Consider the following 22,878-nt stretch of genomic DNA (forward strand, 5'->3'; position numbering starts at 1 on the left):
GAGCACACTATTTACAGGGACGTATATATCTGTGTTATTTGTAAACAATTAATTTTATGAAGCTTTTACCAAAAGACAGGAGAAAAATTTGATCAGAAAAGCTCACTTGAGTCTATAGTCGAGTGAGCTAACAAGAAATCTGTGAGCCAACGCTCACTCGTAATACCCCCACTCTGATTTGAATATATGCTCTCGTGAATATACACACGTTCCTAAACAAAGAGTGCGCCAAAATTTCAAGCAAGTAGTTGCTGAGAAAACTGCGACAGAAATTTGGTAAGGACAGACACAGGGATATAAAACAAGAAGTTGAAGTCAGATTTTAAAAAAAAAAAAATGAATTCCACCATATGGCATGTCAAAAAAAAGACTGCTTAAATTTCAAGCATTTTCGACAAGTAGTTGCTGAGAAGACTGCGACGAAAAAACGTTACAATCGAACAGACACACACACAGACGGACAAACACACAGGGGTAAAACAGTATACCCCCACTCCTTTGGAACAGGGTATAATAAAGTAGGAATATGACAGATGGAATGTTTGATGAAATTTATTTAATATAGGTGGCAAACAGTCGACATATAATTATTCATATGCAACGAATGAAGAAGAATACTGCTGTAAAATATCATTTGACACAGAAAGAAAGAATAAACACAGGAAAGTATGAATACAGGGCTCATGCATGACTCTAAAGGCTGATGTAAGATATCATCTCTGAAAATTTTCAATTCTCTTGTTTAGTGGTCTATACAGAAGGGGGTCCTTCTTCAGCTTGAAGGATTATTGAACAAATAATCAGTTGTCATTTAAATTTTAAGTTGTGGTGATTTGTGATACCAGGAGGGAGAACCTAAAGGGTCTGGTACCTTGGCACTATGTGAAGTGTGTAAATATGGAATTCATGATGTATGAATGTGTTACCATGCCACGGTTATGATGAGTATTGATTTAGCATTATCAGAACTGATAATTGTTGCAGTATAGAGGAGTACCTTATAGGCAATGGGTTTGGAAAGGGCTGGGTATAAGTAGCATTACCAGTACTGATGATTATTGGTGTAGGGAGGGGGTACCCTATAGGCAAGGGGAGACTGGGTAATGACTTAGCATTACTAGTACTGATCATAATTGGTGTAGAGAGGGGGTATCCTATAGGCAGGGGTGATTGGGTATTGAGTTAGCATTACCAGTACTGGTGATTATTGGTGTAGGGAGGGGGTACCCTATAGGCAGGAGGTGGCTGGGTACTAGTTGGGGTGTAGTTAGGGGTGGAAGGAAGTGACCTTTGATCGATCAGTTCCACCTCAGATGAAGGGAGTTCATCATAATGTGACAAAATGGTAGGGTTCCTTGGACACAGGGAGGGGTCCTCCACTGGGACCTCAGTCTGAAAAATGACAGGTCTCCTCTCCTCCAGAAAAGTGGGCTTCTCTGAGTGTAGTAAGTACAACTTCTTCTTCCTTGTACAACATATATATACAATGATTATCAACACAAGGAGGATAGAGAGTATGATTATAACAGGGAGCACTATTTCAAACCAAAGATTGATGTCCGATTTAAATGGAATCAATGGAATATCAGTGTCTTCTTCCAGTAATGAATGATTTTTCATGAAATGTTCAAATTTTGTAATCCTGAACCCTGGCATAAAGAAGCATGAAAATTCTTTGATAAGTTCTCCCTTCTCATCAAAAATTGTTCTTGCTTCAGCAGTCATATCCTCTGAAAGTGTATCTCTGTCCTCTGCCAGTAACAATACAAGTGAACAATTTTCTCTTTTAGTAATAAATATTTCCCTGCTGTTGTTGAACCAGATTTTAAGTTCCTTGACAAAAACATACAAGTTTTTCAGATCTTTTACTGGACAAATGGGGTCATCCGAAAAATGCACCAGAAATCCATGCTTGGTACTGGCGTACTCTTCATTAAACTTCCCAGATATCTCAACTCCAACTGCATCATGGGTAGACTGCCCACAAGAATCCTCGGCCACCACCAGTAATACTTCATTCCTAACAGCTGACTCATTCAAAACTAAGCCATAAATCACCTGGTCTGTAGAATCATATTGTACCCAATGGTTGCTAGGTAACGGATTACCATAACCTGTTGTCATGGTAACAGTTAACTGTCTTGCGTCTCCATCTTCTGCATCAAAGAAATATTCTGGATCCAGCTTCATGTGAAAAAGTTTGCCAAATGTCAGAGAGATGTAGTCTATAGGTTTCTTCAGAGTTGGTGGATCTTGACACAACCCTAAAACATTTAGATTGAGAGTGATTTATTTAATTGTTTATTTCGAAGGTAACATTGATGAGCAAAAGAGAAACACACACAAATAATCTAAGACATATTATCTTTTGAAATGTCTGACAATAAAAGTATAAGGAATACTAAAACTAGCTCCATCACTTACTTACATAGTCGTTAGTTGAGGTGATGAGTTTTCTGTTTCATACATGTACATTTGGGCCAACATCATGCCAGTAAATCACCATTCACACACGTGCTTTTTCCATTCCTTCATCTAACCAATCTTGTCATGCAACATGCAGAGACACTGTGACAGATCTACAAGAATTAATAAATACAAATCACACTAAAATCTCTGTGTGTAGGCTACTATTGCTAAACCAAATTCTCTGTATGACAATGTACATATATGTGTATCCTGCAGTTATGCAAATGTTTATCATGAAAATTCAATCTTTCTCAAGTTCATGAAGATATATTCACACAGGCTTATAATAATTCTTAATCATGCTAACCTATCAGCTAATCACTTTCAGCAGGAAATTGCCATTCAATGAGCCATTTTTAAAACAACCCTTCTTTCCTTGTTGAAACTCATTAGGATTTTCAAACAAAAACTTTTAGTACATAATATCAGGTGACTAGGACATCGACAGTTACTGAAGCTATGCAAAATTCAGGAGGATATGCATAACTCACTTTAAAAAGCAAAAAATAAATAAACACTACTTTTATCATTTTAATAAATTTATTCAACTGAAACATTTTTATCTTTGAAAATCTATGTGCTAGTACTCAAGATAAATGAAATGTTCATGTATACAAAAGACACTGACTATTTAGGGTAAATAAGCTTTGGGATATGAGTTAATTTTGTACATTGCAGAATGTTTGTCAAGAAGCATTTTAGTCTTAACACTATATATAATTCACTTGTTAGTGGCACTTGCATTGCTAAATGTGCAATATTTACACCTTTGTCATCAACAATGCCATGCTTGTACCTGTAATTTTCCTCTGTGTGATATGGAGATTAATGTCTGTGTAAAATGTAGGACAGAGTTGGGTGATGTTGGGGTTTGTAGAATTCCGGAGGTCCTGTATGGCTATAATCAGATGCTGTGTCTCAGGATGGGGTGCTTTAATCTCAATGTGTCCATCTTCTGTTATAGTTACATCTGGGTCTGAACTATTTATCTACAAAGTTATATATATCTTTTTCTGTATTTAACATTACATCAAAATAGCAGTTGTGCAACTTGTTTCAATGTATTGTTGTTCAGTAGTACACTTTTAGGGACAAGATCAAAGAACTGATGTCAGATTAAAAACTAAATTTAAATAGTTAGGAGGAGGTTATCAAGGACACCAGAAGTTTTTGTTGTCTGAATTGATAATTACACAAAATTGTATATCGCATTGATAATTACACAAAAAAGTGTAATATATCACATTGATAATTACACAAAAAGTGGATATCACATTGATAATTACACAAAAAGTGTATATCACATTGATAATTACACAAAGAGTATAAAAGTTGATAATTACACAAATAGTGTATATCACATTGATAATTACACAAAATGTGTATATCATGCATGATACTTTATTCTATTGGTATTTGAAATGATTCTTTTATGAATAAACAAACGAAATATAATAAATACAATTATTTGTTTAATAATCAAGTTTCAGTCAACATTTACTTAGTATTACATTTAGTTTTGAGGGGGGAGGGAGGGTTTTTGATGAAAACAGTGAATTTTTTTTTTTGGTCAGACATTGAACTTTTGTTTGATCTTTCCCCATGGCAATTGAGTGTTTACTACCAGAGCAGTCTGGAATCCTTCAGGCAGCAGTATGGAGTAGTTTAACTGCTGAATATCTTTTTCAATCCATTCTGTGAGATGAATCTCTGCCTTGGACTGAGTTAATATTATGGTTTTCTGTTCTGCTTCTGATAGACCGATGACTAATACACATCCAAACACACCAATGAAAACCACATGGAGGTTCATCCTGAAATAAAAAGAATGAATCTTACAGTATATGTTTAATTTACATGTACCAATTTCATAAACAAGTAAATTCTTAGGATATATCATAGAACATGTTTATATAAAAGTACCAGGGATGAACAATTTTGTTTTTTGTTTTTTTGTAAACATATTAATTATAACTTACTGTGGTAATATAGTTACCTGTATATTCACATGAATTCATTTTAAACAGATCTTTTCATTGGTTCGCTAAAATGTTACAAATGCTTCTCGATGGAAAACTGAATATTCTTCATATAAAAATATATTAAATTAATTTGTCAATGATTAAATTCAAATTAGCCTCCAAAACAGTATTATCACATTATCAAAAGGGAAATGCTGCAATTTATTTCTGACCATGGCCAGGAAGAGGATTGAAGTGCTAGTTAAAATAATCTTACAGTGTCCCAGGACCAGTCTAGATGAACTCCAAAAACAGCGTTTCCGGAAGTAAGAAATTGAGACTGAAAAAGACTCCGAAAATAGAGTCGGCGCGTGCGCACACGCACAAAAAATGGCGATTTTTTGACAAAAATGATGGGTCTACAAAAACTGTCTGTGCAAAGTTTTGGAAAGTATGGCAATTATATCAGTACTCAGAAATGCTAAATAAAAGACTTCGGAAGAGATCGTATTTGTCAGATTTTTGATTTTATTTGCAAACAAGAGGCCCAAGGGCCTTAACGGTCACCTGAGTATCATAAAACAATTTAGAGAATCCATAGAGTATAAAATGAACTAAAAGGTGAACCTTTGTTGCCCAAAAGCAAGAAAAATAGGGTGATCAGGAACAACAAAATAATTAGTCTAGTATTCATTAACAGTTCATAAATTAGGTTCTAATCTCTTCCCCATTTATCACTCTCACCAAAAGTATATTAACAAACTATCACTGCTTCTGTAATATTTTAATTCCTTGTTGAAATCTCTTACATTGGCCTCTCTTGGTCTTTGATGAACATTTCATAAGACAAGTTATTTTTGTCTGATTTTTATTTATCTACTACTTACAAGTCTACCTGATCATTAAAACTAAGAAAGTACTTTTTGTATTATACAATAACAATTCTTGCATAATTCTCCTATTCTATTAACCTTTCAAGTACATTATTTACAGGATTAATTATCAAAAGTAAATGGCAAAGGGGAATAACTCCTCTCAGTAGAATACAAATTAATAGGGCCCTGGCCAGGACCAGAACACTTGAACAAATGGTCCAGATGTTCAAAAATCTGGTAAAAATACCCTTCCTTATTAAAACTTTTACTCTTTTTGCCTCTGATATGCCCAGGTGCAGAGGAGATTTTTAAAGAAATAATGGATTTTTACTACAGATTCACTATATTCACTATATTATCAGAACCCCCCCCCCCCCCCCACCAAGAAACACCAGAGCCTCTCACCCTGGGACCAGAAGTTTGCTCATCATAAGTAATCGCTTTGTTTGTCTGCTTAACACTAAGAGCAGACAGGATTATTTAATAGAATTAATGCTTTTCACTATATTATCAAGAGCCCCACCCTTACACCAGCAAATCTGACCCAGGGGGTCATGAAATTCACTACTCTGGAAGAAGCACTCTTGCTCATCATAACTATACACTTAGCTTCTTTGCTTTTTAACCAGAATATTTTCAAAGAAATTTTGCTTTTTCGCTATATAATCAATAGAGCCCCCCCCCCCCTTTTCACCAGAACCCTTGATCCTGGGAGCCTGAAATTCACAATTTTGGAATAGGCATCCTTGCATATCATAAAAATGTATTTAGTTTATTTAAATAATACTCAGGGGCAGAGAAGAAGATTCTCAAAGAAATAATTCACCTTCACTATAGGATCTATATAGCCCCACCTTAGCACCAGAACCCCTGTCCCTGGGGCCATGAATTTAACAATTTTGGAAGAGGCATCCTTGCTTATCATGACAATGTATTCAATTTGTTTAAATAATAACCAGGAGTAGAGAAGATTTTCAAAGAAATTTTGCTTTTTCACTATATAATCGATAGAGCCCCCCCCCCCCCCCCCCACTTTCACTTGAACCCTTGACCCTGGGGCCATGAATATCACAAATTTGGTAGAGTCGGCCTATCATAACTATGTATTTAACTTGTTTAAATAATACTCAGGAGTAGAGAAGAAGATTTTCAAAGAAATTTTGCTTTCTCAATATATAATTAATAGAGCCCCCCCCCCCCCCTTTTCACCAGAACCCTTGATCCTGGGGCCATGAAATTCATAATTTTGGAAGAGGCATCCTTGCGTATCATAATTATGTATCTAATTTGTTTAAATAATACCCAGGGGCAGAGAAGAGGATTTTCAAAGAAATAATGCACCTTCACAATATGATCTATATAGCCCTGCCTAGCACCAGAACCCCTTACCCTGGGGCAATGAATTTCACAAATTTGGTACAGTCGCTCTTGCTAATCATAACTATGTATTCAATTTGTTTAAATAATAACCAGGAGTAGAGAAGAAGATTTTCAAAGAAATTTTGCTTTCTCACCATATAATCAATAGAGCCCCCCCCCCCCCACCTTTTCACCAGAACCCTTGACCCTGGGGCCATGGATTTCACAATTTTGGTAGAGTCACCCTTGTTTATCATAACTATGTGTTCAATTTGTTTCAATAATACCCAGGAGTAGAGAAGAAGATTTTCAAAGAAATAATGCACTTTCACTATTTGTTCTATATAGCCCCGCCCTAGCACCAGAACCCCTGACCCTGGGGCCATGAATTTCACAATTTTGGTAGAGTCACCCTTGCTTATCATAACTATGTATTCAATATGTTTCAATAATACCCAGGAGTAGAGAAGAAGATTTTCAAAGAAATAATGCACTTTCACTATATGATCTATATAGCCCCGCCCTAGCACCAGAACCCCTGACCCTGGGGCAATGAATTTCACAATTTTGGTAGAGTCACCCTTGCTTATCATAACTATGTATTCAATTTGTTTCAATAATACCCAGGAGTAGCGAAGAAGATTTTCAAAGAAATAATGCACTTTCACTATATGATCTATATAGCCCCGCCCTAGCACCAGAACCCCTGACCCTGGGGCCATGAATTTCACAATTTTGGTAGAGGGCTCAATGCTTATTACAATCATGCCAACAGTTTGACCCCCTGTTGTCAAGGAGTAAAGAAGATTTTTAAAGATTGCATTAATTTTGGTGGTTTTAGCCCCACACCTCAGGCCCCAGGGGGGCAGGGACTGTGAAATTCACAAATTTTGTTCCCCTTCACACATAGATGCTATATGCCAAAACTGGCTGAAATTGGTTCAGCGGTTTCAGAGAAGAAGCTGAAAATGTTCAAATGTTAACACACGACGCACAACGCACGACAGACGACGGACGACGACGGACGAAAACGGATAGCAATACGTCACCTGAGTGACTCAGGTGACCTAAAAAGGAGATATTTACTTTCAAAGTTGACGTTTGAAGTCAGGTCAATTACAGAGAAAATGATATGTTTGAGAAGTAAATATGCATTATAAAAGGGATATATATGCAAAATGGGACAATATATATTGTAACTGTTAAAAACTTGACTGAATTTTACACATAAATTAGCATTCCAGTATTTTTATTTGTGTACGACATCTGAATTGAACGGGTAAGTTCTTACCATCATTATTTACTGATTTTTTATCACATACGAACATATATTATTATGAAAACATTTTTAAAACTATTAGCTATCAATATGAAATCTTTAAAAACCACTCTTCTAGAAATTAAGGTCACAACATGTCTTCTAAAAATGAACCCGTGAATATCTCTGTTCCGTAGTGAAAAATACGCATTTTCCAATTAAAATATATACAAGCTTGGGCATTTATGAGATTGAAATAAAAATAAGTCTCAGTTTATCATATTTTCTACCCTATATCTGCCTTTCGATAATCAATATGCTTGAGATTTTCATTGCATTCTCGAACATTAAGACATGATCAGTACATGCAAACGTGAGCAGGTGAGTAGGCTTTTTTCAGCTGTTTTTACTCAGGTGTTTGCAGTGTTTACAACTTACTTCTGTATATCGAATGCTGTGTTACTGTTCTGTTTGTAGGAGCTGAAAAACGGAACTTCACAAAAGTTTCTTTGTCAGCATCAGCAGCTCACAACGGGAGATTATTAAGGGTAACTAAATGTAAAATGTTGACGGACAAAGTTTTAAATTCCGGATAAATCGGCTGCAGGGTTGGGGTAAATTACTTTGAAATGTAATTAAATACTTTCAAATACATTGAAATTTTGCCAGTTACTTGCAATTACTATTACATTAATTTTTACAAATGTAAAGAATTACTCTCAATTACTTGTAATACTAGAATGTAATTTAATTAATACATTTCAATTACTTTTGTTTCACTTTCAAAACTCTTGAAGAAAAATACATGTAAATTTAAGGTAGAGGGAATTACATAATGTCAGGTGTCTGTATTGTTTGTGGGTTTCATGAACATAAGACCTAGTCCTACATGCACATTTATCAATTAATTGACTTGATTAAATTAATTAAAAGTGAGTTTTCAAGGGTTTATGAATCAACCATAAAATAATCTCAAATTATTTCAGCTACAGATAGGCAAGCTAAACACCTTAAATTGCAAATGTTGATAAATAATACTTGTTTAATGCAATATAACTATTACTTTTCAATTACATTTCAATTACTTTACATAATACATATATGTATTTGATAGGAAAATATTTCCAACACAGTCCCTTTTTACAGTTATTTTAATTTATTCAAAGAGGCACTTCTGTTTTACAAAATCTTAAACTTTTTTATATCTCAAGATTTTGTAAAACAGAAGTGCCTCTTTAATATGTATTATTGTAAAGTAATTGAAATGTAACTGAAAAGTAATCAAAATGTAATTGAAAAGTAAATGAACTTACAGGGTATTTTTTTCAATGTAATTCATGATATTCATTTACAACTATTTGAAAAAATGGTCAATTACAAAGTACTAACAATTTCTTTTTTTTTTTTTTTGAAAAATGTAATTACACTCAATTACAATTACTTTTTTTCAATTACCCTATCCCTGATCGACTGCATATCTCTATACACTACAGATTTATTTTTTGACATTTAATTTTTTTTTTTTTTTTTTTTTTTTTTTTTGGTAAATCATAAGATTTAATTGAGGTTGAAATATCGAGTTGAACTATTTCATAACGCAAACAATTGAATAGGTACCATTAAATAGGTTTCGTTGTGATACAGATACTGCACACTCCCAGTGTTAATATCTATAGAGGGTTCAAATTGTCTGAAAAAGCTGAATTTTATGCATGCATACAGTATGTACTCGTGTGCATAATTTGCAAACAAACATGAACAAATGCAGTGAAATTATAATTATGAATTTTTTGAATGACAGACCATGAAATACTGTGAATACCCTAAGGAGGGCAACCATTTGATTCAGAAAGGGAGGGCTGGCAGATTTTGGAAATAATAATTTGTACTTGAAAATGTTGAAATTAATCCCTACTCCACCAGCAAGAAAAATAAATACTCTGTTAATCTGTCCTTGACTGGTGCTTCTCCCCCCCCCCCCCCCTTTTTTTTTTTTGCTTGTCAGACTTTTTTCAGTGAAGAAAATGAATAATCTGTCCTTGATCATCTTGGTAATAAGGCCAAGATAAATAAATAGTGTGTTTCCTATTCCAACCTGAGCAAAAATAGGGTAGGTAGGTACTAGGGAAAACATTTTAATTTAATACTTTATTGGCAAGCACACTTTCATTTTTTTACTGTGGAAATCCCTGTCAAAACGTTTCTGATTGTGTATAGGATATGCATTTTCTCATACACAGAAATGATAGAGATTAGGATTTCTAATAGCTAAACCGGAACTGTTTACTTCCAGAAAGATGTAGGTGTATAAATTTTTCAGGGTCAGCTCATATATTTTAGGGTCGGTCGGTGAACCGGAAACACACAATTTATTTATCCAGGCCTAATCTACCCTTCATTAATGTGAAAATAAATAATCTAACTCAGAAAAATTTGCCAGCCCCTCCCCCTCGGATCAAATGGTCATTCCCTTATGTACAGCACAGCCAAAAAAGTTATCAACCCACAGTCAAAGGTGAGATAAAGAAAGGAACTTTAAAACATTTTTTCCAAAAGATTTTATTCAAGAATCTTTTCATCCTGTTCTGTTAAATTTGATTGCCATCCCTCAAGGTTAACTTTATCAGACTTTCTTTCTTCCTTTGAAGGACCACCTTTTCTGCCAACATAACTAAACTTTTCAGAAAATTCTGCCTTGGACTGTTCGTCCTTTAGCAGTCTATATTTAGTAACAAGGAAGAAGTCTGGTAATGGCGCCTGTATTGTAAACTGCTCCTTCTTGGTTTTCTTCAGATGTACGATGTCGACAGCAGACCTGTGTAGAAATGGTGGCAGGTTCTGTACATGGCCCTGCTTGATTTCAAGATTTTGTAGGATTCCCTTTGACAGCTCCTGGGAAAAAAATTATGAAATTGGTGTATTTAACATCAATATCTCAAATACTGTGGATTTATTGTCAAAGTAAATTGGAAGTCCCAACCAATTTTTATGTACATAGTATTTTGACCTTGATATCTCAAATTCTAGCTAGATAATATATCTCTCATTTTTTCTGGTTTGAGATAACAAGGGTTCACTGCATGTTTACCAATCAAAATTCAACTATTGCACCTTACTGTTATTAACAGATACTCAGTGTCATGTATTACAGTGTAAAACATCGTACATTTCATGCAAAAGATATTGGATATCAGAAGAAAATATTTATTCCATCACTAAAAAGGGTTTACATGCTACATGTAATGAATATTTTGTCATTTTTCCACGATTTTCCAAAACTTTTACCTTTTACCTGGTAATACAATATACATGTATTTCACAATAATCCAGAGTGTGACACAATATGGCAACATTTGAATTTATAACATACATGTACATTCATTACCTCTGGATGATTTATTACACAAAGGTTGATACCTGATGATTATTACACACACGTCCATACCTGTGGCCTCGGAATACCAGCAGCTGGAATTTGTTTCAATATTGTAACATTTTGTCCCCCTACACTAACAGCCCTCCAGAAATACTCCTGGTCCCCTAACACAGGGGCATACCTCTCACTCAGGTAGGCAGGGATCACATGGTTTGTTGCTGTAAAGATAAAGGTATTACAGCCTTATTATTTCTTATGTCTGACTCAGTGAAATGTTAGTAAGAAACACCTCAATCATTTAACATCCAGGGAGAAAATATCACCCTTTATTGTTAAAGCCATTCAAATGAATTCTTCATTTTTAAAGCTAGATTTATTGAGGTTACAAAACCTAACATGATCAAAATTAAGTTCTCCTTTTCCTGTGAGATCAGAGTTGACATAACTTTGGCTAGTAAGAAAAACATTGAGGAGCTGTGTTTTCCTATATTTAAATAAATGCAAAGTTACAAAACATAATGGTGTCATATCTTTATTAAAGTTCTAGTAATCAGTTGACACCTAAGGTGACAGATCCTGACGTGACTACTTCTGGCCCCCTTCTCCTCGTTCTTCATGATGACCTACCTGAGGTAACTGAGATCCTGACGTGACTACTTCTGGCCCCCTTCGCATCATTCTTCATGATGACCTACCTGAGGTAACTGAGATCCTGACGTGACTACTTCTGGCCCCCTTCGCATCATTCTTCACGATGACCTACCTGAGGTAACTGAGATCCTGACGTGACTACTTCTGGCCCCCTTCTCATCATTCTTCACGATGACCTACCTGAGGTAACTGAGATCCTGACGTGACTACTTCTGGCCCCCTTCTCATCATTCTTCACGATGACCTACCTGAGGTAACTGAGATCCTGACATGACTACTTCTGGCCCCCTTCTCCTTGTTCCTCCCAATGACCTCCCCACACAAGGTCGTGCTGTATACCTGGCCTTTCTTCCTCTCATTTTTACTGGGTTTACAGAATACTGTCTGTAAGATTACAAATGGGGATACTGTAAAACATCTGGACAGTAGGAATTATATGTTCCCATGGAGATTATGTGTAAACCATGTTCAATGAATTAGGTCAATATCTGACCTGTCTAATGGAGTAAACTGCATTAGCTTCATTAAAAATATAGATTCGAAGAATTTTTTGAAGGTTAACAAAATATACAAGGTGGACCCACTACATATATGAAAAGCACATTATTAAGTATACATTTGTATTTCAAGGCCATTTTATTTGAAGGTCATACACCACACAACATTAAAATTCCAGTGATTATGCATTTAAATTTTTTTTATGAATGAACAGGAAAGGAGAAAATATATGGCTGGATCGGGAATCAAACCAGGGACCCCTGCATCACTAGTCAGGTGCTCTACCGACTGAGCTACCTAGGCCAATATACACATCCCAAACCATTACATGAAGATAAAATTTGCAGATTCTGACTGAATGGTATACCTGTAACAGGTACATTATGTATTGTAAATGTGTGGTATACTGTAACAGATACATTATGTATTATAAATGTGTGGTATACCTGTAACAGTTAAATTATGTATTGTAAATATGTGGTATATCTGTAACAGGTACATTATGTATTGTAAATGTGTGGTATACCTGTAACAGGTACATTATGTATTGTAAATGTGTGGTATACTGTAACAGGTACATTATGTATTGTAAATGTGTGGTATATCTGTAACAGTTACATTATGTATTGTAAATGTGTGGTATATCTGTAACAGGTACATTATGTATTGTAAATGTGTGATATACCTGTAACAGTTACATTATGTATTGAAAATGTGTGGTATACCTGTAACAGGAACATTATGTATTGTAAATGTGTGGTATATCTGTAACAGGTACATTATGTATTGTAAATGTGTGGTATATCTGTAACAGGTACATTATGTATTGTAAATGTGTGGTATACTGTAACAGGTACATTATGTATTGTAAATGTGTGGTATACTGTAACAGGTACATTATGTATTGTAAATGTGTGGTATACTGTAACAGGTACATTATGTATTGTAAAAGTGTGGTATATCTGTATCAGGTACATTATGTATTGTAAATGTGTGGTATACCTGTAACAGGTACATTATGTATTGTAAATGTGTGGTATACCTGTAACAGGTACATTATGTATTGTAAATGTGTGGTATACTTGTGACAGTTACATTATGTATTGTAAATGTTTGGTATACCTGTAACAGGAACATTATGTATTGTAAATGTGTGATATACCTGTAACAGTTACATTATGTATTGTAAATGTGTGGTATATCTGTAACAGGTACATTATGTATTGTAAATGTGTGATATACCTGTAACAGTTACATTGTGTATTGTAAATGTGTGGTATATCTGTAACAGTTACATTGTGTATTGTAAATGTGTGGTATATCTGTAACAGTTACATTATGTATTGTAAATGTGTGGTATATCTGTAACAGGTACATTATGTATTGTAAATGTGTGGTATATCTGTAACAGGTACATTATTTATTGTAAATGTGTGGTATATATGTAACAGGTATATTATGTATTGTAAATGTGTGGTATACCTGTAACAGGTACATTATGTATTGTAAATGTGTGGTATATCTGTAACGGGTACATTATGTATTGTAAATGTGTGGTATACTGTAACAGGTACATTATGTATTGTAAATGTGTGGTATACTGTAACAGGTACATTATGTATTGTAAATGTGTGGTATACTGTAACAGGTACATTATGTATTGTAAAAGTGTGGTATATCTGTATCAGGTACATTATGTATTGTAAATGTGTGGTATACCTGTAACAGGTACATTATGTATTGTAAATGTGTGGTATACCTGTAACAGGTACATTATGTATTGTAAATGTGTGGTATACTTGTGACAGTTACATTATGTATTGTAAATGTTTGGTATACCTGTAACAGGAACATTATGTATTGTAAATGTGTGATATACCTGTAACAGTTACATTATGTATTGTAAATGTGTGGTATATCTGTAACAGGTACATTATGTATTGTAAATGTGTGATATACCTGTAACAGTTACATTATGTATTGTAAATGTGTGGTATATCTGTAACAGTTACATTGTGTATTGTAAATGTGTGGTATATCTGTAACAGTTACATTATGTATTGTAAATGTGTGGTATATCTGTAACAGGTACATTATGTATTGTAAATGTGTGGTATATCTGTAACAGGTACATTATTTATTGTAAATGTGTGGTATATATGTAACAGGTATATTATGTATTGTAAATGTGTGGTATACCTGTAACAGGTACATTATGTATTGTAAATGTGTGGTATACCTGTAACAGTTACATTATGTATTGTAAATGTGTGGTATATCTGTAACAGGTACATTATGTATTGTAAATGTGTGATATACCTGTAACAGTTACATTATGTATTGTAAATGTGTGGTATATCTGTAACAGTTACATTGTGTATTGTAAATGTGTGGTATATCTGTAACAGTTACATTATGTATTGTAAATGTGTGGTATATCTGTAACAGGTACATTATGTATTGTAAATGTGTGGTATATCTGTAACAGGTACATTATTTATTGTAAATGTGTGGTATATATGTAACAGGTATATTATGTATTGTAAATGTGTGGTATACCTGTAACAGGTACATTATGTATTGTAAATGTGTGGTATACCTGTAACAGTAACTAGCTGTATTCCAACAGAAGGTAAATGTGTGGTATACATGTGGCAAGTAAGTGAATGGAATATCTTTACAAGGTAACTAAGTTATATACAGGTGTCTGTGGCAAGTAAGTGAGTGATATTTCTGTACAAGGTAAACAAGTCTTATACCTGTGGCAGGTAAATGAGTTATATTTCTGTACAAGGTAAACAAGTCTTATACCTGTGGCAGGTAAATGAGTTATATTTCTGTACAAGGTAAACAAGTCTTATACCTGTGGCAGGTAAATGAGTTATATTTCTGTACAAGGTAAACAAGTCTTATACCTGTGGCAGGTAAGTGAGTTATATTTCTGTACAAGGTAAACAAGTCTTATACCTGTGGCAGGTAAATGAGTTATATTTCTGTACAAGGTAAACAAGTCTTATACCTGTGGCAGGTAAGTGAGTTATATTTCTGTACAAGGTAAACAAGTCTTATACCTGTGGCAGGTAAGTGAGTTATATTTCTGTACAAGGTAAACAAGTCTTATACCTGTGGCAGGTAAATATCTTTATACTTCTCCTTGCTATAATACAGTATCTCCTTTTCTTTTGGAAGCTTGTCAGGAATTTCAACACATAAAACACTGAAAAACATCAAAAGCAAAGAAAAACTTTCATTGAAGTATTTGAAATTTTGTCCTTTAATCATTTCTGAAAATTAAAATTTTAAATTACATATTTATTTGATTACATGTAAAGTACATGTATATACAGTAGAACACGCTTATAACAAATGTCAGGGACGGACGATTTTGCTTAGTTAATTTGTTATCCCATCAGTTTACAATATATATACTTTTAAAATCATGAGGAATGAAAATCTATTTGCTGTAAGCATCAATTTTTTATAAGCCTGTTTGTTATAAGGATGTTTTACTGTAGAAACAACATAATGGATTGTAGGTCATGCACCAAAATGTCAAAAAAAAACTATTTAGTTTGACAAGTTTACAAAGTTCTTGGTTTTAAATTTCAATATTTAATCACTCTAGATCTTTAAAAGACTTAGGATATTTAGAATTTTTTCAGTGCAAATTTGCAATCAAAGCTATTTCTACTATTTCTACAGCTAAGTGGTTTTTTTTTCCTAAATACATATGGAACATATGAAAAACTTCACAAAACTGTGGTCTGTGCTTATCTACATGTAACCCAGTATCAATAAGGAGACTGACTTGTTGCATATTCCAAGCAAAAAGAAATCATTGCAAATTAGTTTGCTTACTTCTTTCCATTGTTGAAATGGAATCTGATAACGTACTCATAGTGATAAGGAATCTGATTGGTTACTACTCCAAGTGATAGGGAATCTGATTGGTTACTTACTCCCAGTGATAAGAAATCTGATTGGTTACTTGCTCCCAGTGATAGGGAATCTGATTGGTTACTTACTCCCAGTGATAAGAAATCTGATTGGTTACTACTCCCAGTGATAGGGAATCTGATTGGTTACTTACTCCCAGTGATAAGAAATCTGATTGGTTACTTGCTCCCAGTGATAGGGAATCTGATTGGTTACTTACTCCCAGTGATAAGAAATCTGATTGGTTACTTACTCCCACTGACAAGAAATCTGATTGGTTACTTGCTCCCAGTGATAGGGAATCTGATTGGTTACTTACTCCCAGTGATAAGAAATCTGATTGGCTACTTACTCCCAGTGTTGATAAGGAAGCTGATCAGTCACTTTTAAGCTGAAAAATCTTTTTCGCAGGTATTGGTTGTACTTCTCAGACTTTGTTAAAATAATGACACCACTACACATTCTGAAACACACCATCAAAGAATCATAATGAAAACTGGTCACTTTACCACTATACCAACCATCATAACAAAAGGGAGGATTATCAATCCTATAATTTCCTATAATTTTGTGTATTTATTGATTATTAATATCAGTAAACAATTGTCTTTTATTGGTTGTCTACTACATGTAATACAGGTCATGCTAGTGCTGTCATATTTTTGTAAATCAGTGCTTGTCATTTAGTTATCACATCAAGTAAATGTAAATGTTTGCAAACATTTTGATGATCCTAATGGTTTATAATGAATCATCTAAAGAAGATAATAGAGGCAGTACAGATCATGCCCACCTGTCCACGGGAAGAGATACATATAGTTTGGAACAGAACAATCGCTTAGCCAGCTCTGGTAGCAATCCATCTAAGTTTACCACAGGTTCTGTCAAATCAGAATTCTTCATGCTCTTTGGAGGGTTATCTGAATTCAGATCAAACAGAGCAGAGTCAAGTACATTCCTTTGGAAGATAACTTAGTACATATGAAAAATGAAAATAATGGCCAAACAATTTGTATTAAAATGATTTTTTTTTTTAAATTCAAGAAGAAGCTAAGATACTGCAATTGCAGAATCTGATAAATTGATAATAACTGTAAACTTAATTTATCAGTAATCATATTTTAGTGCCTTTTTGTTCTACTTCTGTCCACCCATTTAAGTACATGTATAAACTTACATAATGATTCAAACAAATATATAGAGACTTGGTTCTAGTATACACTTACATAATAATAATTCAAACAAATATTTATACATGCATAGAGGCTTGGTTCCAAATGTGTTAATTCATAATTACACTAAACAGTTGATGAGGAAGATGCACTTAATTTTTGAGTGTGCTTATTTACATGTATGTATGTTTATAGTATAAAAAAAACATCTGGAGGACCAGGGCTTAATTGACACTTTTTTTGTACAGGATCTTGTACCCTTTCAATTAGGAATTTTAGATCAAAAATGTGGCAAAATTTTGAAATATTAATGCCATAAATATTATGTTAAATCAGTTAAAGAGCTAGATTGTAGGCTAATTTCATATTTACATCTAAAAGTTTATGAATCATTATATGACAAAATTCTTTTTTTTTTCCTTTTTCATATGAAAAGCACTGAAAAATTTAATCTGCTTGTCATTTGGGAATTTTTAAGTAAATTTCGGGGGAAAAAAGAGTTGATTTTCAATTGGGACAGGGTCCTTTGACCAGGCCTGGATGCAATTTAATGAAGTCCTGATGACTTGAATGGTACTCACATGTCAGTGGCAATCCAATTGGTTTGTTGAAGGCAACCATATTTTCTAAATGAAATAAGATGCACAAGGTTAATTTCATAATTAAGGTGGAATGCTACACCAAAATTTTATTTAATGGATGTTTAAAGCTCTCTTTTGAAAAACGGTTTCAGCATGGAACACACTGTCAGTGGAAAAATTGACATCTGGTCTTGTATTTTAAATGAGCTTTTTATTGTTTTCTTTTTCAGAGAAAAATCTTTTAACTCTGTAAAATAAATCCTTCCATGTTGAAACCATATTTCAAATGAGATGTCTTAGATATCCATTAAATAAACTTTTGGTGTAGCATTCCTCCTTAATGTACAGAACATACAAGAGTATAAGAAAGAAACAAGATGTGTTTGTGAAACACTGATGCCCCCGTATGGCAGCTTATGTCGAAGATTAAAGTTTCTCAAATGCAAGTCAAAATCCAGGCCAAAAGATAAAAAATGTTGATACCCAAAGAAATATCTTGTCTCGAGGAAAACACCTGTGAAATTTGAAAGACCTAGATACAACTGTTCAAAAGTTATGGTGAAGGTTAAAGTTTTTTAAATAAAAGTCAAACGTCAAGGTCAAGGTCAAAGTGGTTGGTATGCAAAGGAAGATCTTGTCACAAGGATTACATATGTGAAGTATGAAAGCCCTAGCACCAACCATTCAAAAGTTATGGCCAAGGTTAAAGTTTTTCAAAAGTAGGTCAAACTCCTAGGTCAAGGTCAAAGGGTCAAAGTGTTGGTATCCAAAGGAAGGTCTTGTCACAAGGATTACATATGTGAAGTATGAAAGCCCTAGCATCAACCATTCAAAAGTTATGGCCAAGGTTAAAGTTTTTCAAAACTAGTTCAAACTCCTAGGTCAAGGTCAAAAGGTCAAAGTCGTTGGTATTCAAAGGAAGGTCTTGTCACAAGGATTACATATGTGAAGTATGAAAGCCCTAGCTCCAACCATTCAAAAGTTATGGCCAAAGTTAAAGTTTTTCAAAAGTAGGTCAAACTCCTAGGTCAGGGTCAAAAGGGTCAAAGTGGTTGATATCCAGAGGAAGGTCTTGTCACAAAGAATACACATGTGAAGTTTGAAACCCTAAGCACCAACTGTTCAAAAGTTATGGCCAAGGTTAAAGTTTTTCAAAAGTAGGTCAAAGTCCAAGGTCAAGGTCAAAAGGTCAAAGTTGTTGGTATTCCAAAAGAAGGCCTTGTCACAAAGAATACACATGTGAAGTTTGAAACCCCAAGCTTCAACTGTTCAGAAGTTATGGCCAAGGTTAAAGTCTCATAAAATTTTGCAAAAGTGGGTCAAACTCCAAGGTCAGGGTCAAAAGGTCAAATATGATGGTACCCAAAGAAAGGTCTTGTCACAAGGAATACACATGTGAAATATGAAAGTCATAGCTCCAACCAATCAAAAGTTATGGGCAAGGTTAAAGTTGACAACAGACAGACAGACAAACAGACAAACGGACAAACAAACAGACAAACAGACAGACAGGACAAAAACAATATACCCCTGGGATCTTTCGATCCAGGGGCATAAAAATCAAGATGAAGAATCCTACCATCCTCATATAAAATGTTGTTCATGAAGTGATCCATCACGTAGAACGGGTCCTTGTTGTTCACCATTTGTTTGTTGAGGTTTAGTAATTGCAGCAGTAGGTTGTCATTGGGAGGGGACTTCTGGGACACCTGCTCCTCCTTCACTTCTCCCCATCTCTCGTGCCACAGCCTTCTTTGTGTAAATGATAAATGACTGTTGTGTGTCACGTTGTTCTCTCGTTTCAGTAAATGACAGCAACCCAGAAGTCTGCAGGTTTTTCTGGACAGTGAAGTCATTGTCTAAAACAAACAAAGAAATAGCTAAAACTGACAAGCCAGGCTCTACCTGAGTTGTTGTAGTGAACCATTTGCAAGAACGATCTAATTGACTTCTTTAAATTTGTAAATAAAGAGGGAACCTAAAATTAAATTGCACACAAAAGCAACATCTCTAACCAATAACCAGTTCTTCTTCAGTCCTGCATGTGCCGGGCTCATCTTAATACAACATTATTAATTGTACAATAAGGTTTCATAAAGTTCATTTAGAGATTTCTGAACAAGGGTAACGGGTGGATTCTCCCCAATTATGTTCTCGCTGAGTGGTTTTGCCTCCAGTGTTTTCACCCCCATTATACCTATAATTAGAAATTAAAGGTGTAATAATACAGTAATAAGTAATTAAAGGTGTCAAATTTTTGCATGTTTAGAAATTTTGGTACTTTATGACAAATGGCTAATGCTAATGTTTGATACTTGTGTTCTTGCATGTGTGTTGACACATCTTATTTGACATGTTTGAGTAATATTATGTTTTTAATAAAGTACATTTTTATTCCATATTTCAGAAGAAGATGGATATTGTTGGAATAAAATTTATGTGGCTAAACTTACTTATTTTACTGGTAACGTACATAAAGTTTTTTATTTTCACATTTTTTGAAAAATAAAGTTTGCTTGACGTAACATCTGTCCTCCTATTTTTTAAAATCGGAAATAATTATTTGGTATTGATTGGCAGCTTCTTATTGAATTTAATTATAGTGCTCATTAATTATGTTAATTTAAACACATACTGATCAAAAGACTTTTGTTTACATAAACATCAAGTACACTGTATGTTTGAAGAAAACCAAGAGGGGCAAATCCACTCAGGGCGAACTGGGAATTGGGATGAAACCACTCTGCGCGAAAAAGTAATCGGCACAAAACCACTCAATTCCCAACCAACTCAATTCTCTTGTAAACATTACTGTGAGGAGATAACTACTCTCTTTAGAGAAGTGGATAGGCTTTTGCCTACATCCACTAAAGTCTGTCCACTTCTCTAAAGAAAATAAAATTCCCCATGCCTCACCGCACAAGGCTCAAAGCAGTCCCCTTCATATATGGTGTCACTGACTTGTAAGACATGCAGTGTAAAGTGTGGCGGTCAGACAGGTTTGATCGCTGGTGGTCAGATAGCTCAGAGCACCTGACTGGAGATTCAGGGGGCCTGGGTTTGAATCCTGGTCTAGTCCAACCAATTTTTTTCTTCTCTCCCGTTACATTTGGTGCCGTGCCTTGTCTTGGAAATGACAGATGAGAGACCTGTCAGGAAGAGCCTGGGTTGGTGTCTTTGGGGGCTAAACACCTTTTAGGAGGGGGAATGTGGTGGTCAGATGGGTTTGATTACCGATGGCCAGATAGCTCGGAGCACCTGACTGGAGATTCTGGGGGCATGGGTTCGAATCCCGGTCTGGTCTGTCACATTTTTGTTCTCTCCCATTACAAAAGAAATGGAGTTAATAAATCTATTTCACAATCTGTAAATATTGATCGACTTGATTTAAAAAACTCTTAAATATTTCATAGCGAGCGCAGTGTCTGTGAGTGGCATAAAGCACAGCTTGCACTGTGAGCTCTAACATCAATACCTGGGCAGAGAGAAAATATGGAACTTACACATTGATCCAAATGATTTTTTTCCAAAGTTACCTCAAAACCCACAATGCAACGTGAATGTATCTAGCTGCTAACTTCGTTCTCGGGTTAACAACATTTAATTAAAAATTCTCAATACATAAACTCACCTTGATTTGATGGATATTCACACAACTAGTAGATTAATCAAATGTTTTTTTGTTAAAATTATGATTCAAAACTTTGGAAATGCAGCAACATTCTACGTCGTGTGACGTCACAGTCTAGATCAAATGTCTTGCGCGGTTTGAAGAAGCGGATTTTGCTATAGTTAAAAGTGAATATCCACTATATGTGCCCCAACGGTCGCACCATCAACATATTATAATTTTAGAAAGCATAGCGAGCAGCACTGAAGTGCCACTCGCACTGGGAGCTCTAATGACAATGTGGGGGCAAAGAGAAAATTTGCACATTCATCCAAACAATTTTTTTCCATGTAACCTCTGGACCCACAATGCAACGCTTATTGCATCTTGCCACAAACTACGTTCTCACAGTTACGAATGTTAAACAAAAAATTAACTCACCTTAATTTAAAGAATTATTCTTTAAATTAAGGTGAGTTAATTTTTTGTTGCAGATGAATAGCAGATTAAACGTTCTTTATTTAAAATTAGCATTGTACAGACTTGGGTTTGGTATTTGCAACTTACATACGACGTCATGTGACGTCAGAGTCTAGACGTACCAAATGTCACGTGCAGATAGAAGAGACAGATCTAAAATTAAAACTCTGAATAGGTATCTGCACTCGCCCAAACGGTCGCACCGTCAACATATTATTTTGAAGCTTACATCACTGGAGTTCGCAATTTTATCAATAAAGTTATAGAAATCACTCGATTGACCAAGCCATGAGCTATGCGTTCACTATGCTAACGCATAGCTCATGGCTTGGTCAATCGAGTGATTTCTATTAACTTTATTGATAAAATTGCGAACTCCTGTGCTTACATATAACGAGTTGTAGGGAGTAGGGAGTCTACATAAATTACATTTTAAAATAACGTTAATCATCTACATTAAAAGAGACTATGAGGTAGTCAGTTTAGTTATGTAACATGGTTCATGCATCCCCTTAAGCTGTGGAGTGTCTATGGCTAAATGTAGCGATTATACTAGACCTGCCCAGAAGGCTACTCACATGCATGTGTTTTACCCATTCAACTTCATCTCCTCAATGTCAATAAAGCGCTTGAAGTGGGACATAAAGGTGTC

The 22,878-nt window shown here is 34.7% G+C and overlaps 2 protein-coding genes across 2 annotated transcripts; both read right to left on the reverse strand.

Moving 5' to 3' along the window:
- Positions 1 to 471: 471 nt before the first annotated feature.
- Positions 472 to 8,400, reverse strand: LOC133195476 (dystroglycan 1-like). The gene is made up of 4 exons (XM_061331329.1): positions 8,361 to 8,400; positions 4,094 to 4,283; positions 3,266 to 3,458; positions 472 to 2,264 (listed from the first exon to the last, which is right to left on the reverse strand). Exons 2-4 carry the CDS (start codon positions 4,280 to 4,282, stop codon positions 1,189 to 1,191), a joined length of 1,458 nt encoding a protein of 485 aa, XP_061187313.1. The 5' UTR covers position 4,283; positions 8,361 to 8,400; the 3' UTR covers positions 472 to 1,188.
- Positions 8,401 to 10,464: 2,064 nt separating this feature from the next.
- Positions 10,465 to 22,834, reverse strand: LOC133195482 (uncharacterized). The gene is made up of 9 exons (XM_061331335.1): positions 22,805 to 22,834; positions 19,716 to 19,995; positions 18,137 to 18,181; positions 17,177 to 17,303; positions 16,736 to 16,846; positions 15,571 to 15,664; positions 12,198 to 12,333; positions 11,368 to 11,516; positions 10,465 to 10,814 (listed from the first exon to the last, which is right to left on the reverse strand). The coding sequence occupies exons 1-9, from the start codon at positions 22,808 to 22,810 to the stop codon at positions 10,482 to 10,484; spliced, it is 1,281 nt and encodes a 426-aa protein (XP_061187319.1). The 5' UTR covers positions 22,811 to 22,834; the 3' UTR covers positions 10,465 to 10,481.
- Positions 22,835 to 22,878: the final 44 nt, after the last annotated feature.

The sequence above is a fragment of the Saccostrea echinata genome, unplaced genomic scaffold, assembly GCF_033153115.1.
Source record: "Saccostrea echinata isolate AGI-Se365-2 ecotype Australia unplaced genomic scaffold, CSIRO_AGI_Sech_v1 ptg000029l, whole genome shotgun sequence".
Classification (NCBI taxonomy): Eukaryota; Metazoa; Mollusca; class Bivalvia; order Ostreida; family Ostreidae; genus Saccostrea; species Saccostrea echinata.

What these genes read in the sequence shown, in the direction of transcription:
- LOC133195482 (XM_061331335.1), bottom strand. An exon ending in AAGATATTTACCTGCCACAG is followed by an intron (nt 12,334 to 15,570) that starts GTATAAGACTTG and finishes GTAATCTTACAG; the next exon opens with ACAGTATTCTGTAAACCCAG. An exon ending in CAGGATCTCAGTTACCTCAG is followed by an intron (nt 11,517 to 12,197) that starts GTAGGTCATCGT and finishes TTATCTTTACAG; the next exon opens with CAACAAACCATGTGATCCCT.
- LOC133195476 (XM_061331329.1), bottom strand. Translation starts at nt 4,282, where the DNA reads ATGAACCTCCATGTGGTTTTCATTGGTGTGTTTGGATGTGTATTAGTC. An exon ending in AAGGATTCCAGACTGCTCTG is followed by an intron (nt 3,459 to 4,093) that starts GTAGTAAACACT and finishes ATAACTTTGTAG; the next exon opens with ATAAATAGTTCAGACCCAGA. An exon ending in CACACAGAGGAAAATTACAG is followed by an intron (nt 2,265 to 3,265) that starts GTACAAGCATGG and finishes TAAATGTTTTAG; the next exon opens with GGTTGTGTCAAGATCCACCA.